We start from the raw sequence: 15,814 nt of genomic DNA, 5'->3' as shown, positions 1-15,814 counted from the left end.
CATGTTCTGTACACCTCGAGAACCTCCAACAGACTTCATATGAACACAAGTCCAAAACATTTTTTTTTAAGTATTAATTATATACAGTCTTTTCAGTGTCATGAGTCTTTCAGTGTCTCACAATTGCAGCCTGTCCAGCTACCGGAGCCTCCTGGACCCTCGCAGCATCCTCGCCGCGTCCTGCCGCTGCGCTTCCGGGCAGTAGCGGCGTGTGTGAGCGTGGTCTCCGGTGGCTTCGCAGATGGGACAAGTGTAGTTCCAAAGGATCGGGCAGATGACCTTACCCTCTTCTGACTTGAGCTTGTGTGATCGATACACCCGCGCAGATTCCCCGTTCTGCTTACAGAAGCGGCAGAAGTCTGATGAAGTCCCGCTGCTGCTGCTGTTGTCGGACAGGCTGCTCACTGAACTGGTCTCTACGGAGTTCTTGCAGTCCTCCGGCCGCGGGCTTTGGAGCATGTGGCCCCACGGTGCTGGTGCTGCTGCTGCCGCTTCCGCCTTGTCCTCCTCGGCTCCTCCGTGGTGGTGGTGGTGGTGGTCCTGGTACCCCTCATCACGAATGCCACGCAGCCTCACCAGCAGCTGGCCCAGCTTCATGTAATCGTGCCACATGTCGAAGCAGTCCTCGTCGTCCGAGAAGAGGGAGCTGCTCTGGACCTGTCTTTGCATCGCTGTCATCTTTAGATAGAAACTTTACGCAGAGTTTATGCACCCGTTTGGAACGTCTCATATTTATAGACGCCTGATGGCTTCAAAAGTGCAACAATGTTTGGTTTTAGCAGATCGTTGGCAGGTGTCTGGGGGTAAAATGGGGTCACTGGGGGAACGTGTCTGGGTTCCTTTAATCTCAAGAGGCCTGTGATGTGGGGTCGTGTGCCTGGCGCGTGCGTGACACTAGCCTAGGCTATATGACCAAGCTGGAAAATGATCAGAAAATACAATCCAGACAGAACAACAAAGATTTTCTCGACTAGGCATTCTGTTGACAGGCAGACTTAAGACATGGCACTTGAAGGGTGACACACAAAAAAACGTATGATTGCAATAGATTTTGATTATTATGGTAGACTATTTCCAGGACAACGTTAATGGATGGATCCACACACAAGGGAGGTTCAGTGAAACAACTCCTCACATTAAAAATATAGGAAAATGAACGAGACAAATAGGTATTCTTTTTAGTGCCTTTGTAGTGTGGGTGGCTGTGTGTGTGCAAGTCATGTTGTGTGTGAGTCTTTTTTTCTTTTTTGCAGGTGGCTTATGACCTATGTCTGACCTCTCAGTCATTAAAGCAAAACAGGTGCACTGTCTGCAAAATTTGAAACAATATGATTGAGGCACACAAACACGCACCACGCGCACACACACACACACACACACACACACACACACACACACACACACACAAATGCATGTTATCATCAGATACAATGATAGTCTATTGTAAGATAAATCAAATTTAGACCTATCAGCAGGCTGATAAAACTAAAAAAATCAAAATAATAGAGCGAGGAGCAGGAGATCTTATGTTTTCAAGTTTGAATGTAATTATAATTCCCTGATATTTATCTGATGATTTCCTCTGTGTTTTTTATTCCTGTTTGTCATCTCCCTAAACATAGGCTATATCTTTGTGTTGTAATACAAATATTTAAAAAAGGTCTGTAACAATTGTATTTACTATTTAGGAATATGGATGATAATGAATGTGAAAAACGAGATATGTTAGTATGAACGTATAGCCTACTTTTAATACAGGCCTCGTTGTTATAGCCTATTATTTTCATTAGGCCTATTGTTTTTCAATATTGATAGACAAATGTTCTATACATGCAGCTGTATAGCCATTACTCTCTATTATGCGTTCTGTTGGAAGCAGTAGGCTATGGTGTGAGACCATAGAGTAGGCTATATAAAAGGCGAGACACGTAGCCGCCGCGCTGGCGCCAATCAACATCAAAACAGCAACATTGTTTGAAGGATTCATAAGGCCTACTACTTTCATAAACACGCAAACTCACAGCTGCACATTAAGTCTGCACACTCACAGAACTGAGGAGCCGACGAATGCATCCAGTCCTCCTTGAAGTTATCCCTGGTTTAAACCATAGTAGCCTATATAAAAAAACGCATTTAAACGGTTTAAACGCATGATGGCTACAACTACCATGCACATGTGCACATGTCGTATTTGCAGTGTTGTGCTGTGTCTGTGCGTATTTCCACTGCGGCTGTGCCTCGGCTCGAAAAAGTCAGCCCCCAACGAAGTGTGTAACGCTGCTTAACATGTTGTCAGACCGTCATATTTTGGCAAATGTGTTAACTGCGCATTACACGCTCAAAACATGTGTAAAAAGTATTTTTTACGTGAGGATGGAAGCTTTTGGTTATCTACATAGATAGTAGGTTATTTAGCCTACAATAAGCAGAAGCGTCGTGTGGGTGGGACGGAATGTAAGTGCGTAGGGGGCTGTAGGCAGGTTTGTGTGTGAGTGACAATATCGCGCATGCGCAGTACCATACCGGCTACGACGGCTTGGAGAGACGGTGGCCTAGCCTAGCCTAGGGATTACGGAGCCCAATTTGACAGGTCAGATAATAATTAGGTGTGTTTTGGACTCTACGTATAGTAACGTATTGACAATCGTTTTTTTTTTATATATTGGCAACGTTTGGGAAATATTGGGCGGTAGCATTAGCTCAAGTTAACGTTGCATAAACTAGCGTTAGCTAATAAGATAGCCACTATTCGCCGACAAGCTGCTAATAACGGCTATGACATTGTTATTGTGTAGTGTAGCTCTCCCGTGGACCTTTTCTTCATAAATGTATTGTCGTTTTGTGTTTTGCCCTTATGTGAAGCAGCACACCGGATTATTTGATAATGATAATAATGTTTTGTAGCTAATTTAGCAGTGTCAAGACCTTCAGTCTATGGTCAAGACACTTAAAGCTAGCCAGCTAGCTGTTAACTGTTGAACTGCGATAACTAGAAGAATGATTCCTTTTTTAAGCTATAAAAACTATATAAATTCTGGATATCAACCTGGCTAGCTTAGTCAGTGTATGGCACACGCTGATAACTGGTGAAGGGTGCACTCCTCCCAGCTAACTCTTCTAGGCTTTGGTGAAACAGTCAAATATACACTCACCGGCCACTTTATTAGGTACAGCGGTTCATTTTCTTGTTAACACATATAACTAATCAGCCAATCACATGTCAGCAACTCGATGCATGTAGACCTGGACGGGACAACTTATTGAGGTTGAAACCGAGGAAGAAAGGGGTTTTAAGTGAATTTGAACATGGCAATGTTGAGGGTGCCAGGAGGGCTGGTATGAGTATTTCAGAAATTGCTGATCTACTGGGATTTACACTCCAAACCATCTCTAGGGTTTACAGAGAATGGTCCGAAAAAGAAAAAATATCCAGTGAGCGGCATTTGTGTGGAGGTAAAATGCCTTGTTGAAGTCAGAGGTCAGTGGAGGATGGGCATACTGGTTCGAGATGATAGAAAGGCAACAGTAACTCAAATAACCACTCGTTACAACCAGGGTATGCAGAATACCATCTCTGAATGCAAAACACGACTAACCTTGAAGCAGATGGGCTACAGCAACAGAAGACCCCACCGGATGCCACTCCTGTCAGCTAAAAACAGGAAAACGAGGCTACAATTCTCATAGGATCACCAATATTGGAAAATAGAAGATTGAGAAATCATGCCTGGTCTGATGAGTCTCAATTTCAGTTGCGACATTCAGGTGGCAGGTTCAGAATTTGGCGTAAACAACATGAAAGTATGGATCCACCCTGCCGTGCACCATCAACCATGCCATGTTCAAAGTCACCAAAACCCCCCCTTCTTTCCCATTCTGATGCTCGGTTTGACTTCAGTACATTGTCTTGACCACGTCTAAATGCATTAAATTGCTGCCATGTGATTGGCTTATTAGCTTTTTGTTTTTATAAGCCATTGAACAGGTGTACCTAATAAAGTGTCCGGTGAGTGTACATGTACTCTTATACAACTGATGATGTCATGTGGGATTTTGCCATCTGTCAGTTATAATATACAAGTTAGAAGACTTTATCCAAATCTTATCTAAATCTGTTCACACAATAAAACATAATGTTTCCCCGCATCTTCCTAGGCTACACAATGAGCCAGGGTAAGGACAATGCACGACTTAAGAGCTACAAGAACAAGTCCCTCAACACAGATGAGATGCGAAGGAGGAGGGAAGAGGAAGGCCTACAGCTGCGGAAACAGAAGAAGGATGAACAGGTGGGCAAAGTTTTGAGGAAGTCATTGAGGGTGTATTCACACATGCCGTGTTTAGTTCGGTTGAAACAAACTCAGGTGCACTTCCGCCTTCGGTGCGCATCTTTCAGGCAGATGTGAATACAGCATTCGCACTCGGGGGCGGACCAAACAAGCGCTCCGAGACCCAGCTGAAGAGGTAGTCTCGGTGCGTTTCCAAACGCACTCTGCTGCAGTTCGTTTGTGGTGTGAATTTGTCCGGACTCGATCCGACCCAAATGCAGGAAGCACTGTGCCTTTTCTTGTTTAATAAATTGCCGTCAGCTTCACATTATGGGAAAGTGTTGTTGTCGCCATTGTTAGGACGATAAGTTGTGGTTTGACCAGGAGCCCAGAACAATATATTACATTTGATCGAGAGGACGCGTAAAAATGCTGAATGTGTTCAGCGATCAGATGAAGGAGAGGGGAGCATCTCCCGCACAGTGCCAACAGGTCCATGCTGCGCAAGAAGTGTGTGTTTTTATTTTGCTTCCCATGTACGGGACCGTCAATACTATCCCCGTGTCAGTTTGGAGCTGAACTGCGCCGAACTGACACCCAGCTGATACACAGCTTAATCAGCTGAGTGTCGGCATGAGCCTATTCTTCTCGCGAGCTGTACAGTAAAAAATTATGTTTCACATCGAAGACTACAAGCCACATAACGTGGCATTGTCATAGGGCCTCATATTATAACCATATGAAACAACAATAATTTGATTTTTTTCTTCTTTATTTATAGGCTAGATGTAGGCCTTTTTATTATTTTTAACCCCATATTATATCAATTATATATTTCGCAGTTTTTAAAAATCAAAACTCTATTTGGTCTGGACCAAAGCAAGTGAACTAGCGGACTTTCCCTGTGTGAATACACCCTGAGACTTTTTCAGCAGAAGAGGATGGGCGTTTAACGTGTGTTTATTGTGGCGGTATAGTTGTCCTCAGGGCAAACTGAATGCAGTGTGACCAATTGTTACCGACATCTGTCAAACATAAACAGCCTCAATGATCACAAGACTTAATGTCCTGCCAGTGTTGCCAATGTCCCGGAGTTAACTTGAACTGTTGCTGTGCCCCTAGCGATGTAATAGTGACGAGAAAAAGGTTACTTGTAAAGACCAAAGTAATTGATTCAAATGTTATTCTATTGCAGCTTTTTAAGAGGAGGAATGTTGCCACAGTGGAGGACGATGGTCCCCCGGAGGACGATGGCATGGCCGATAGCGGCTACCTGGAGTCCCAGGCCAACAACATGGACCCACTCATGGTGAGGAGGGAATCATTCATCAAACCAGTCTGTGATACTAATTAAACTGATGCTGCTATCCATCAACATGTAGTGCCATAATCTACTACACGTATGAAGTCAGATGTTGGAGCATCTTTTTGTTTCTTTTGTCAAATATCCCTCTCTGTTCCATACAGGGTGGGGTCATCTCTGAAGATATGACTCAAATGATCTTCTCCAGTTCTCCTGAGCAGCAGCTTATAGGCACACAGCGCTTTAGGAAGCTTCTTTCTAAAGGTAAGGGTGCAATGGCTAGATGGCTGCTGTATGTTCACTTCTGCATAGTGACATTTGCACATGACTTTTACCATAAAACACTGTTTAATGCATAGACTATATATATACAGAGTAAATCAATTTCACAAGCAATTTCTTAAATAAAACCATTCTATTAAACTGCCTCTCCTGTAAGTTGCAGCATTAAAAAAAAAATGTAACTTTGAAATGAGCGTTTATCTTATGATACTTATGAATACATTTGTAGATTTTTCAATCTTTCAAGTGTTATCAGGGTAACATTTGACAATAATTTCTATATTAATTTCCGTCATATTGTCTTTACACAGAACCCAACCCACCCATCAATGAAGTCATTGCTACCCCAGGTGTGGTGGAGCGCTTTGTTGAGTTCCTGAGCAGGAGAGAAAATTGCACATTGCAGGTACATGTTTTCCCCTCATTCTGCTTAGTATAGGTGAAGGTGCTCACAAGCTTTGGAGGATCGAGGTAGTTTCATTTGTTTTGCAGTCTCCGCCCTTGTTTTTTACTGACTCTTCCTGCAGTATATGGGGCAAGTAGAATATGTTAAACTGTCTAACCTGTGCAATCACTATGTAATTAATAGATGTATTATGGCTTTTGTTTTAGTTTGAGGCTGCATGGGTGTTGACCAACATCGCATCAGGTACATGCCATCAGACCCGGGTAGTTATCCAGGCAGGAGCTGTGCCCATTTTCATAGAGATGCTCAACTCGGATTTCGAAGACGTACAGGAACAGGTAAGAAGGAGTCAGAAGTAGTGCTGTTTTTTCTGGTCATAATTTTCCCCATTCTAACAATATAGTAAATAACAGTAATGTAATGACCCAGCCTTGTTGAATAAACATTATCTCATAATTTAACATTTTACAGTTTAATGTTGTGTTTGACTGACCTGAATAATTTGCCCCTCAGGCAGTGTGGGCCTTGGGAAACATAGCAGGAGATAGCACAGAATGCAGAGACTTTGTCATAGACTGCAACATCCTGCCTTCCCTGGTGCAGTAAGTAGCTACTCAATGTCACATTATTTTCCACTCCTCGTTGTATTACACTTGAAAATAAATAACAACTTTTGACCCTCCTGTATTCTTGTTAAAATGTACTTGGTGAAACTATCTCTGCAGGTTGTTGGCCAAACAAAATCGTCTTACGATGATGAGGAATGCTGTGTGGGCGCTGTCAAACCTGTGCCGAGGAAAGAACCCACCTCCAGACTTTGCTAAGGTAATTTGTCAAGATAAACACATCACTTTGGCAACGGCACACGTCTCACATTGCTTAGGCATATCCCGTAAGGTCACAAGCTGTAAGAAGTTGTTTATATCTAAACTGGGTAATAGTCACTCCTACTGAACCTTAGACGTTCCCTCCCTTCACCTCCCACCACTTCTCTTTGTGGCATGTGTTTTTTTCCCCCAGGTGTCCCCGTGTCTCAGTGTGCTGTCATGGCTGCTGTTCGTCAACGACACAGACATCCTGGCTGATGCATGCTGGGCACTGTCCTATCTATCTGATGGCCCCAATGACAAAATCCAGGCTGTAATTGACTCAGGAGTCTGTCGCAGGCTGGTGGAGTTACTGCTGTAAGGCACACACTGTATATTTACAATACTAAAAGATTACACTTATATTTATTGATTGAGATGAAATTAGTAATCACTCAGTTAGTGACAGAAGGTCCCATGTGTGTCAATCTTCGACACTACATTGGGTGTGAAAATCCAGCTGTGAATAGTTTTTGACTAATGCATTAACAACTGTGAATTAGGGGTGTGAACGTTTACAAAAATGTCTAACCGTGTACACGACGGAATTGTTTTCGTGTACACGGTTAACCGTGACGTCATTGTCCTCGTGCGCCCGCCGTCCTGTAGGCGAGCGCACACACACACATACGCGTTCGCCTGTCATGTGCGCCGTCATGATCGCACTTCATTAATTTCCTGATTAATATAGCCTATCGCTTTCTACATGTCCACGTTTATGCAGGTTGAACAGGTGTTATAAAGTTCGGGCTACTTACGCGCGTAGTTCACGTCAACCGGGTAACTTTAATCTTTAGGTTATCTTTCATCACTCTTCCGTGGCTGTGAGTCGAGCCCGAGAACGGTGCCTCCCCGTGTGTGTGTGCGTGTGTTTGCGATTATACACACACTCACACACACACACACACGCCGAGGGACAGACAGATTGGGCAGACTAGCTTTTATCATCCCCAAGTAGTTTATTAGTGATGTAAAATCAATAAATGCGTGTCTCCAGAACATATTTAAAAACTTTGAAAAAAAGAACATTTAAAATTTGAAGATTTTTTTTTTTAACGGTTTTCGTTTATTGATTTTTCCTAAACGTTTATGATTTACTAAACGGTTACTCGTGTATACGTGCACACCCCTACTGTGAATACCTAAAAATGTGTCGAGGATCCACATTAACTACAATTACCAAAGTCCCAATAGTATTTCCATGTGAAAAAATTCAAAGATTTAGCCATTATTGCTATTGTCCTGACACCGGTGGGCAAACATTTAGATCTTACATTACAATTCTGCTTTGATCCAGGCACACTGATTATAAGGTGGTGTCCCCTTCACTGCGAGCTGTTGGGAACATCGTCACTGGAGATGATCTACAGACACAAGTAATGGCAGCATTTATACATACACACACGCTTACACAAGGGTATACTACATTTGCAGAAGGAAATTTGATGACTATTTCTCACCTTGAGTGTCATTTGTGTTATTGCCTAGGTGATTTTAAACTGTGCTGCACTGCAGTCCCTACTTCACCTCCTGAGTAGCCCCAAGGAGTCCATCAAGAAGGAGGCGTGCTGGACGATCTCCAACATCACCGCAGGGAACCGAGCACAAATACAGGTGTGTGACTGGTCGTGTGTGTGCGTGCGTGGCATCCCAGTGAATAGACTGGAGTGTGTTTTCTTACAGAGGTTTGAAAAGTTAACATGAGAATTTCCTCATCTCAATTAAGTTCTTTCCCTCTTTCAGTTGGTGCTAGAGGCCGGTCTGATGCCTCCTCTCATCAGCATCCTGCAGCTAGCAGAGTTTCGCACAAAGAAGGAGGCAGCCTGGGCCATTACCAACGCCACCTCGGGGGGTTCTTCAGAACAAATTAGGTAAGACCAACTGATGCCATCGGACTGTTGACTAGTTCAATGCAGGTGCAGTATATTGGTTATGCCACGTATTCACAGTAATTTGCTTTGTGTGAGTAATAAAAGTTACATTTATTTATGTGTGTGTGTGTGTGTGTGTGTGTGTGTGTGTGTGTGTGTGTGTGTGTGTGTGTGTGTGTGTGTGTGTGTGTGTGTGTGTGTGTGTGTGTGTGTGTGTGTGTGTGTGTGTGTGTGTGTGTGTGTGTGTGTGTGTGTGTGTGTGTGTGTGTGTGTGTGTGTGTGTGTGTGTGTGTGTGTGTGTGTGTGTGTGTGTGTGTGTGCATGTGCGCTGCCCCCTGCAGGCACCTAGTGGATCTCGGCTGTATAAAACCTTTGTGTGACCTGCTCACGCTTATGGACTCCAAGATAGTTCAGGTGGCTCTAAATGGCCTCGAGAACATCCTGCGGCTGGGGGAGCTTGAGGCCAAGAGGGGAGGAGGCATCAACCCTTACTGTGCAAACATCGAAGAGGCCTATGGTGAGTGTAGACACACATAAACACACACACACACAGTTTACCAGAGGCCAGCTGGTGACATCTCTTTTGAATTGAAATTTGAACCTACTTTAATGATAATTGATGTGATAAACTATCCTATTAATTGCTGCACTCCATTCCTTCTCTTCTTCTCAGGTCTGGACAAGTTGGAGTTCCTACAGAGCCACGAGAACCAGGAGATCTACCAGAAAGCCTTTGACTTGATCGAGCGCTACTTCAACACTGAAGACGAGGACCAGTCTCTGGCTCCTGCCGTGGATCAGCAGCAGCAGCAGTTCCTCTTCCAGCAGTGTGAGGCCCCGATGGACGGCTTCCAGCTATAATGCTAAATCTCCTTCCGTGCTTCACAGCCAGCCTCACCTCTGCTCATTTCTCTCACTCTCTGCCTCACTGCCATGATCCAGGGTCTACTGACAACCCCCTAGGCTCCACTCCTTCTCATCCTCCTCAGAGAGTTTGATTTAATCATCATGATTATGAAAATGTAACATGACGGGAGCACGTGTGTGTGTGTGCGCGTACGTAGGTCCATCTCGGGTCAAGTTCTACAGTCTTGTCATCCAGTTCGTGAAGGTTTCACTCATCATTCTGTTTTGCGCTGAGCTCACCTCTCACACACCTGCTCAGGCTCCAGCGTCTCCTAACAGCAGATCCTTCCTCCTCACCTCATCCCAAATAAAAAGCACCTTTTCGTGTTCTCGTAGGATCTCGATAAGGCGATTTGTAGGACTGCAATGCTTGTCTAAAGCTTTAATGACTCAAGACATACAAATATGGACGAGATGTTTACCCTCCTCCCACAACACACGCATTGGGAAGAATGATCTTACCATACACTGGACTGACCACAAGACGTATAACTGTGGTCTATGGACTGAACTGCCCACAAAGGAGCTCATGGCCAGTCCCAACCCACTAAACTCAGAACTCTACAAAAGGCACTTAAACGACTCAAAAACTGAAGTCCTCTCCACCTCTCTTCAGCCATTGGATAAGTGATTACAGGAGGAACAATTAGGAACTTAACTGTGTCGCAGAGGGGTGGAGCTTGTAAGCGACAAACCAGGCTGCTTGTGTTTCCCTCCTGGATCTCATATCATGCATTCCTTTATCCAGTAGCGGGACTTTCCTCCCCCCCCTCCTGCACAGACTCCATCCTGAAGAGTTAAGACAGCATCCTGCCTATGGTAAATAACCCCATGGAACCATGGGAAATGGAGTCTTCCCTCGCACTGAGACAATTGGACAGACTTGGACAAGACTAAACAGACTATTTTTAACCCTGGGATCTGTCGAACAGCAGGCCAGTGGGAATTTGTATTATCTTACCATAATTTCATTTAATTTGCAGCACTTTAGTTCAGGACTGACGCCTGCTCTTTGAGAATATAATTTAGTTTTTACATTAACTATTTAATTGGTTGCTGATGCGGCTCTTCCATTTGATCATCGGCCATCGGCTTCCCTCCTCAGGAAGCGAGGCGTATAGAGGTATGGTCTGAATCCTTGGTCCCCCTTCTGGTATGACAGGGACCGCAATGTACTTTATTGTTACCCTTCCCACTAAGGGACTCAAGCAGATTGTGGACTGAAACGTTTAGCACACTAATAACAATCAAAGATCATGCTGCCTCAGCAAAGCTAGAACAACATTTGTTGTGACAAAGGTATTCAGACTCAAATTGAAAAGCTGTCTGTTAAGTTGTGAGCCATCTTAAACATGAGTTTCCAACACATGGTCAGGTAATACTTTCCAATTTGATCATGCCAAAACATTGACAAATACAGTATATCAGCAATCTGGTAGGAGTTTGTTCTTGTTTGTGGTTAGCATCTGTCATGGGGCTGATGGTGCCATAATCTTTATTCAACAGAAATCCTTCCAGATCATTTCAACAAAAATCCAGATTTAAACTTGATAATACTGGTGATCACCTTAGCTAGCAGAACTGAATGTTTGTTTAACAATTTCTTTACATTACTTACTTTTGTTAAAATCTCATCAAGAGATAACCAGCTCTAAATGTTTATTATTGTTTGTTGTACTGAGTTTGCTCAGCTGTCCCTTGTTATGCCATTTGCATAAAAGCTGTTTCATGAACCAGTGTCAGTTTCATTGCAGTAAGTATACAAGCGGAATCTTTTTTGGATCAAATTACTGACAAAGTTTACTATCAAATAAAACTAAGAAAACCAGCAAATACTCACACAAGATGCTAGAATTTTTCAATATTTATGAGGAAATGATCATTCATAATTTCAATTTTAGCGTTTGTATATGGAACCAGATCAGGTCATTAAATCAGACAGGAATTGTCAAGCATTGCTTTATTGAATATTTTTGGGTGTTTATTATATACAAACATAAATGTCACAAGCCTAATTACAAGAGTATATCAGGACAGGACAGACTGCTGTGCAGATGGATCGTACATGATCCACTTTTTGATTTGTTTCACCCTAAGAAAATCGAAGAACACCTGAAAACCTTCTGGGCTTAGCCGTCTTCACATGGCAGATAAAAACAAAAGCCTGTTGCCTTTGAGGCCCATTTAAAAACAGAGGTCTCCCTAAGGCCTTTATTCTAGAGAGCTTGAGAGGTATGTGTTGGAGATTTACTAGAAGAGTTGATAGAAAATGAGTCTCAGTGAGGAAAGGAAAGGAAATCGGTGCAACGGTTCAACTGACTTCTGGTCTGGTTTCATAATCTTTCTGTTTGGTGAATGCAAAAAGGCTAAAACCTCCATTACAGTACCAGTGCATTTCATGTTTTGGTTTCTACTTTCGTGACCAAACGTGTGTGTTAATGTCAATCTCCAATTTGCAAAACTACAACCAAGTTTCAACATCAGATATCTTCAGCTCGCTCTCTATGGAGAGCACTGAAGTGATGCATACAGTACGAAGGGGAACATTATTGGCCTAATATGTGGGGAAACAACAAGGTTGTGTATGGAGGGACCAGTTAACCTCCATCACTGTGCCTTCGCTGCCAGGGCAAGGGCAGCCTCCTTGTCTCTCTGTAGTTCCTCCCTCCACCTCGCCTTCTTCTCCATGTTTTGACTCGTCAGGGACTCGTGATTGCGTGCAGCCTGTGAAAAGAATGGGATAACTCACGGGTAAGATCTGGAAAATTTCCGCATTATTTATATTTGCCCTGATATGTAAAAATATGCAGTGTAGTTAAGTCATAACATGGCGGACAAAGCTGCAAGTAGAAATGCAGAGACAAGAACTCCTTTGACATCGTATAAAACCATTCAACTAAGATTTCTCTCTTTGTAAAAAAAAAAACCCAACGCAGTTATATATTGTCACTCACCCGTTTGCCCATGAAGACTGTCACCAGACAGGCTATTATTGTGACCCCAATCATCACATAGCAGGCTTTAACTCTGACTTTGTTCCTGGCAGCATCAATCATCTCAAACCTGAGGCACAGGTGTACAAACAAACGTCAGTGTGCTTGTGTCATTGGTGTAAATCGATTACAGTAGTTAGTTGTACACTGGAGTCTTGGTTCATTGAGTGTAGGAGCTGGCACGTCTGCAGTTTGTATGCGTGACAATCAGGGTCTTTTATCACAGCAGCAGATCAGATACGATCTCCACCCTGATGTCAGGAACAACTTAAATTACCTCCAGACACGAACAGACGCCTTGTTTGAACTGCAAGCGTCTGTTAACACGGCCTACCCCCCAACAGCACCGCCGCTCATCCAGTTAGCTAGCTCGGTTATTGTGACGCATCTTAACTGAATCGCGCAAATGGCCAATCAGACGGGAGCGCGCTGGGAGGTCTGCTATAAACAGGAAGAGGCTACTTACGACACAAGCTCTGGTATCTTGTCCGCTGTCTTAAAGCGCCCCGACCACAACAGCATCCTCCTGTCCATGTCTGAAGGTTTGTAGCCTGGGAGTTTGAAACTGGCACGAGGTACTGTGTGAAAGAACAAACAAGCAGAGTTTAAAACCACATCTTGGATTTTTTTTTAAAACAAAGAGAAACTCAGTTTCACAAGCCCCTGTTGTTAACTCCATCACCCTGAAATGTGACCCTGCTTCCTGTGTCCATTCTCCCTGTGGGACTTAACAAATTTTTCACACACTTGCTACAGCAGCAACAAGTGAACGGGTGTACCAAATCCTCTGGCAATCAACACAGGCATGTTTCCTCTTGTTGACTTGTTCTGAGCAAGCCACTTAAAAGTGTCATAAGAAAATCATTTTAGATGTCATTTATGTAGGACTGTCATGGATCGATTTAAACCATGAGTTTTTAAATGCTTTATCACAAGTACATTAACAATATATTCACTTGATAGGTGAAAAGGGGCAAATGGTTGGTGGTACATTTCTGTGGTTGATATGGATCTTGGTTTGTGGTGTTGTGCATGTATGAGACCGTGGAAGCCAATTTTATATTGATTAGTTTAATTCTAGTCTTGTCTCCACATTCATTATTTGATCATTGTATGAAGTGTATTTCCTCTCATCTTAACTGCTGATGTAACCTGTCTGGACTTTCTGGTGTGGGCCATCCAGAAAGCTCCCAGATTCAGATAAGCATTGATGTCATCAAGAACCAAACTTGATTGTTCCATTGTTATTCTACCTATCTGACCATGTCAACCAACCAAGCAGCTCATTTTGTGTGTACAACTCAGACAAGACCCTGGCATTGCTATGAGTAGGATGCTCTGGTCTTCTCTCCACGCATGAATGCTGCTGACCATAATCATCTGTATTGTCTTTTGAAACTAAGTAAAGATTTGTTTTCATATTGGACTATAGTGAAGTTTTCTTCAACGAAAAAAACTTCTTCCACAAGACAAAGCAGTAGAAGAAAAGGTGAAGAGAATCTGTCTTAATGTGGTCTTAAACTCAACCTTGTGGTAGAGCTGCAGGAGGATGCTCCACTTTGGCCTCCTGTGGCTTGTTGCACATCCCTCTGTGGCCCCATGTTTCAGTGACCTTTCTGCACCTATGACCTGTTAACGCATAGGGAAAACAATGCTAAAACATATTACTAGGACTGCAACTAACTATTCATTCTGATGTTGGTTATTCATGCCAACTGCATTAACCATCTACAATGAATATATTGTGTTCTGCACTATGCACATTTTTCATTTCTGATGAACTTTTGCTGTTTGTTATCTTTTGCCACCTCAAAAGCACAATTTCACTTCAGTGATGAATAAAGTATCTTTCCAAACTGCTTAGTTATTTCTTAATTAATCGTTTGATCTATTCATCTTCATTTCCTAAAGCCCAATATGACATGCAGAAGTTGCTTTGTCCAATAAAAAGCACATAACATTAAGAAAAGCACGAAATCCACACAATCTATAGCTTGAAACTGCGTTATTATAGCTTGTAAAATTACTTGATTACTGATACATTTTCGGATCTGATCATCTCAGCGTTAAGCACTCTTAATTCGTGGCAATGAATAATGTCACAGCAACTAATTCTATGTCAGGTAAACAATAGTCTGGCTTGACCACTTCAGCCAGCGTCTATTAAGCGCTGGCGTCGGCAAACAACGCTACGCCTCCATTGGCTGCTTCCCGGGGTTAGCCCCGCCGTAGATGATTGTGATTGGTTTAAAGAAATAAAAACAGGCCAGCCCAGTTTCCCCCCGAATAGACGGCTCTAAACGGAGTGCTTCCAGACCATACTACTTGCGGTAGTTTGGTCTGGCTTTGCGAGACTAGGTAAACAAAGCCTCCTAGATATATCGTGTAAAAATAATAAAACAAACAAAAAATGCTAGGTCAAAGTATTTTCGTGATAAGATAGGCCTATTTAAACTTGATCTACACATTGCACAATACACAGGAACTATATCACTTAAATGAGGCAGCCACGCAGTCATGTAGCCTACCTATTAATTAACGTTGTAAAATACATAATAATTCAATGTATTAAGTTACATTTTAGGAAGACTTTTTTTTAACAGCTGCCAAATCGATTTAGGTATACATAGAAGCATTTAGGCTACTGCAGAAAAGTAAAAGAAACGTGACGATACGAACCGATAATGTTGCCAATGAAGAGGCGAGATCCGGCGAAATTCATGTTTTCCTTTGGAATAAGAAAAGGCTCAAAACGTTTCAGGAGCCATGAAATGAGCAGCACACCCCTTGTTCATGAAAGTCAACAAGCTGCACCGACTGGACCCCAGTCATATAAGGATAGGAGACTGCCATGTGCCTGATCAGAAATTACTCTATTTATTTCGCGTTTTGTTTCCCTTTCGGAATAAAAGTGTAGCC

General features: G+C 42.9%; 2 protein-coding genes across 2 annotated transcripts; one reads left to right on the top strand and one right to left on the bottom strand.

Annotated features, from left to right (window-relative positions):
* Positions 1 to 2,528: 2,528 nt before the first annotated feature.
* On the top strand, positions 2,529 to 11,635 carry kpna1 (karyopherin alpha 1 (importin alpha 5)). Its single transcript, XM_080050354.1, has 14 exons — positions 2,529 to 2,590; positions 4,156 to 4,289; positions 5,464 to 5,577; positions 5,736 to 5,835; positions 6,165 to 6,259; positions 6,466 to 6,597; positions 6,773 to 6,861; positions 6,985 to 7,084; positions 7,280 to 7,443; positions 8,423 to 8,501; positions 8,614 to 8,739; positions 8,869 to 8,996; positions 9,338 to 9,513; positions 9,670 to 11,635. Exons 2-14 carry the CDS (start codon positions 4,164 to 4,166, stop codon positions 9,855 to 9,857), a joined length of 1,617 nt encoding a protein of 538 aa, XP_079906480.1. The 5' UTR covers positions 2,529 to 2,590; positions 4,156 to 4,163; the 3' UTR covers positions 9,858 to 11,635.
* A 128-nt stretch (positions 11,636 to 11,763) lies between these two features.
* Positions 11,764 to 15,713, bottom strand: fam162a (family with sequence similarity 162 member A). Its single transcript, XM_080050355.1, has 5 exons — positions 15,575 to 15,713; positions 14,423 to 14,524; positions 13,362 to 13,473; positions 12,857 to 12,965; positions 11,764 to 12,626 (listed from the first exon to the last, which is right to left on the bottom strand). Exons 1-5 carry the CDS (start codon positions 15,615 to 15,617, stop codon positions 12,510 to 12,512), a joined length of 483 nt encoding a protein of 160 aa, XP_079906481.1. The 5' UTR covers positions 15,618 to 15,713; the 3' UTR covers positions 11,764 to 12,509.
* Between the last annotated feature and the right edge of the window lie 101 nt (positions 15,714 to 15,814).

The sequence above is a fragment of the Ammodytes marinus genome (assembly GCF_949987685.1).
Source record: "Ammodytes marinus genome assembly, chromosome: 21".
NCBI lineage: Eukaryota > Metazoa > Chordata > Actinopteri > Uranoscopiformes > Ammodytidae > Ammodytes > Ammodytes marinus.
This window is presented reverse-complemented; position numbering and strand designations above follow the sequence as displayed.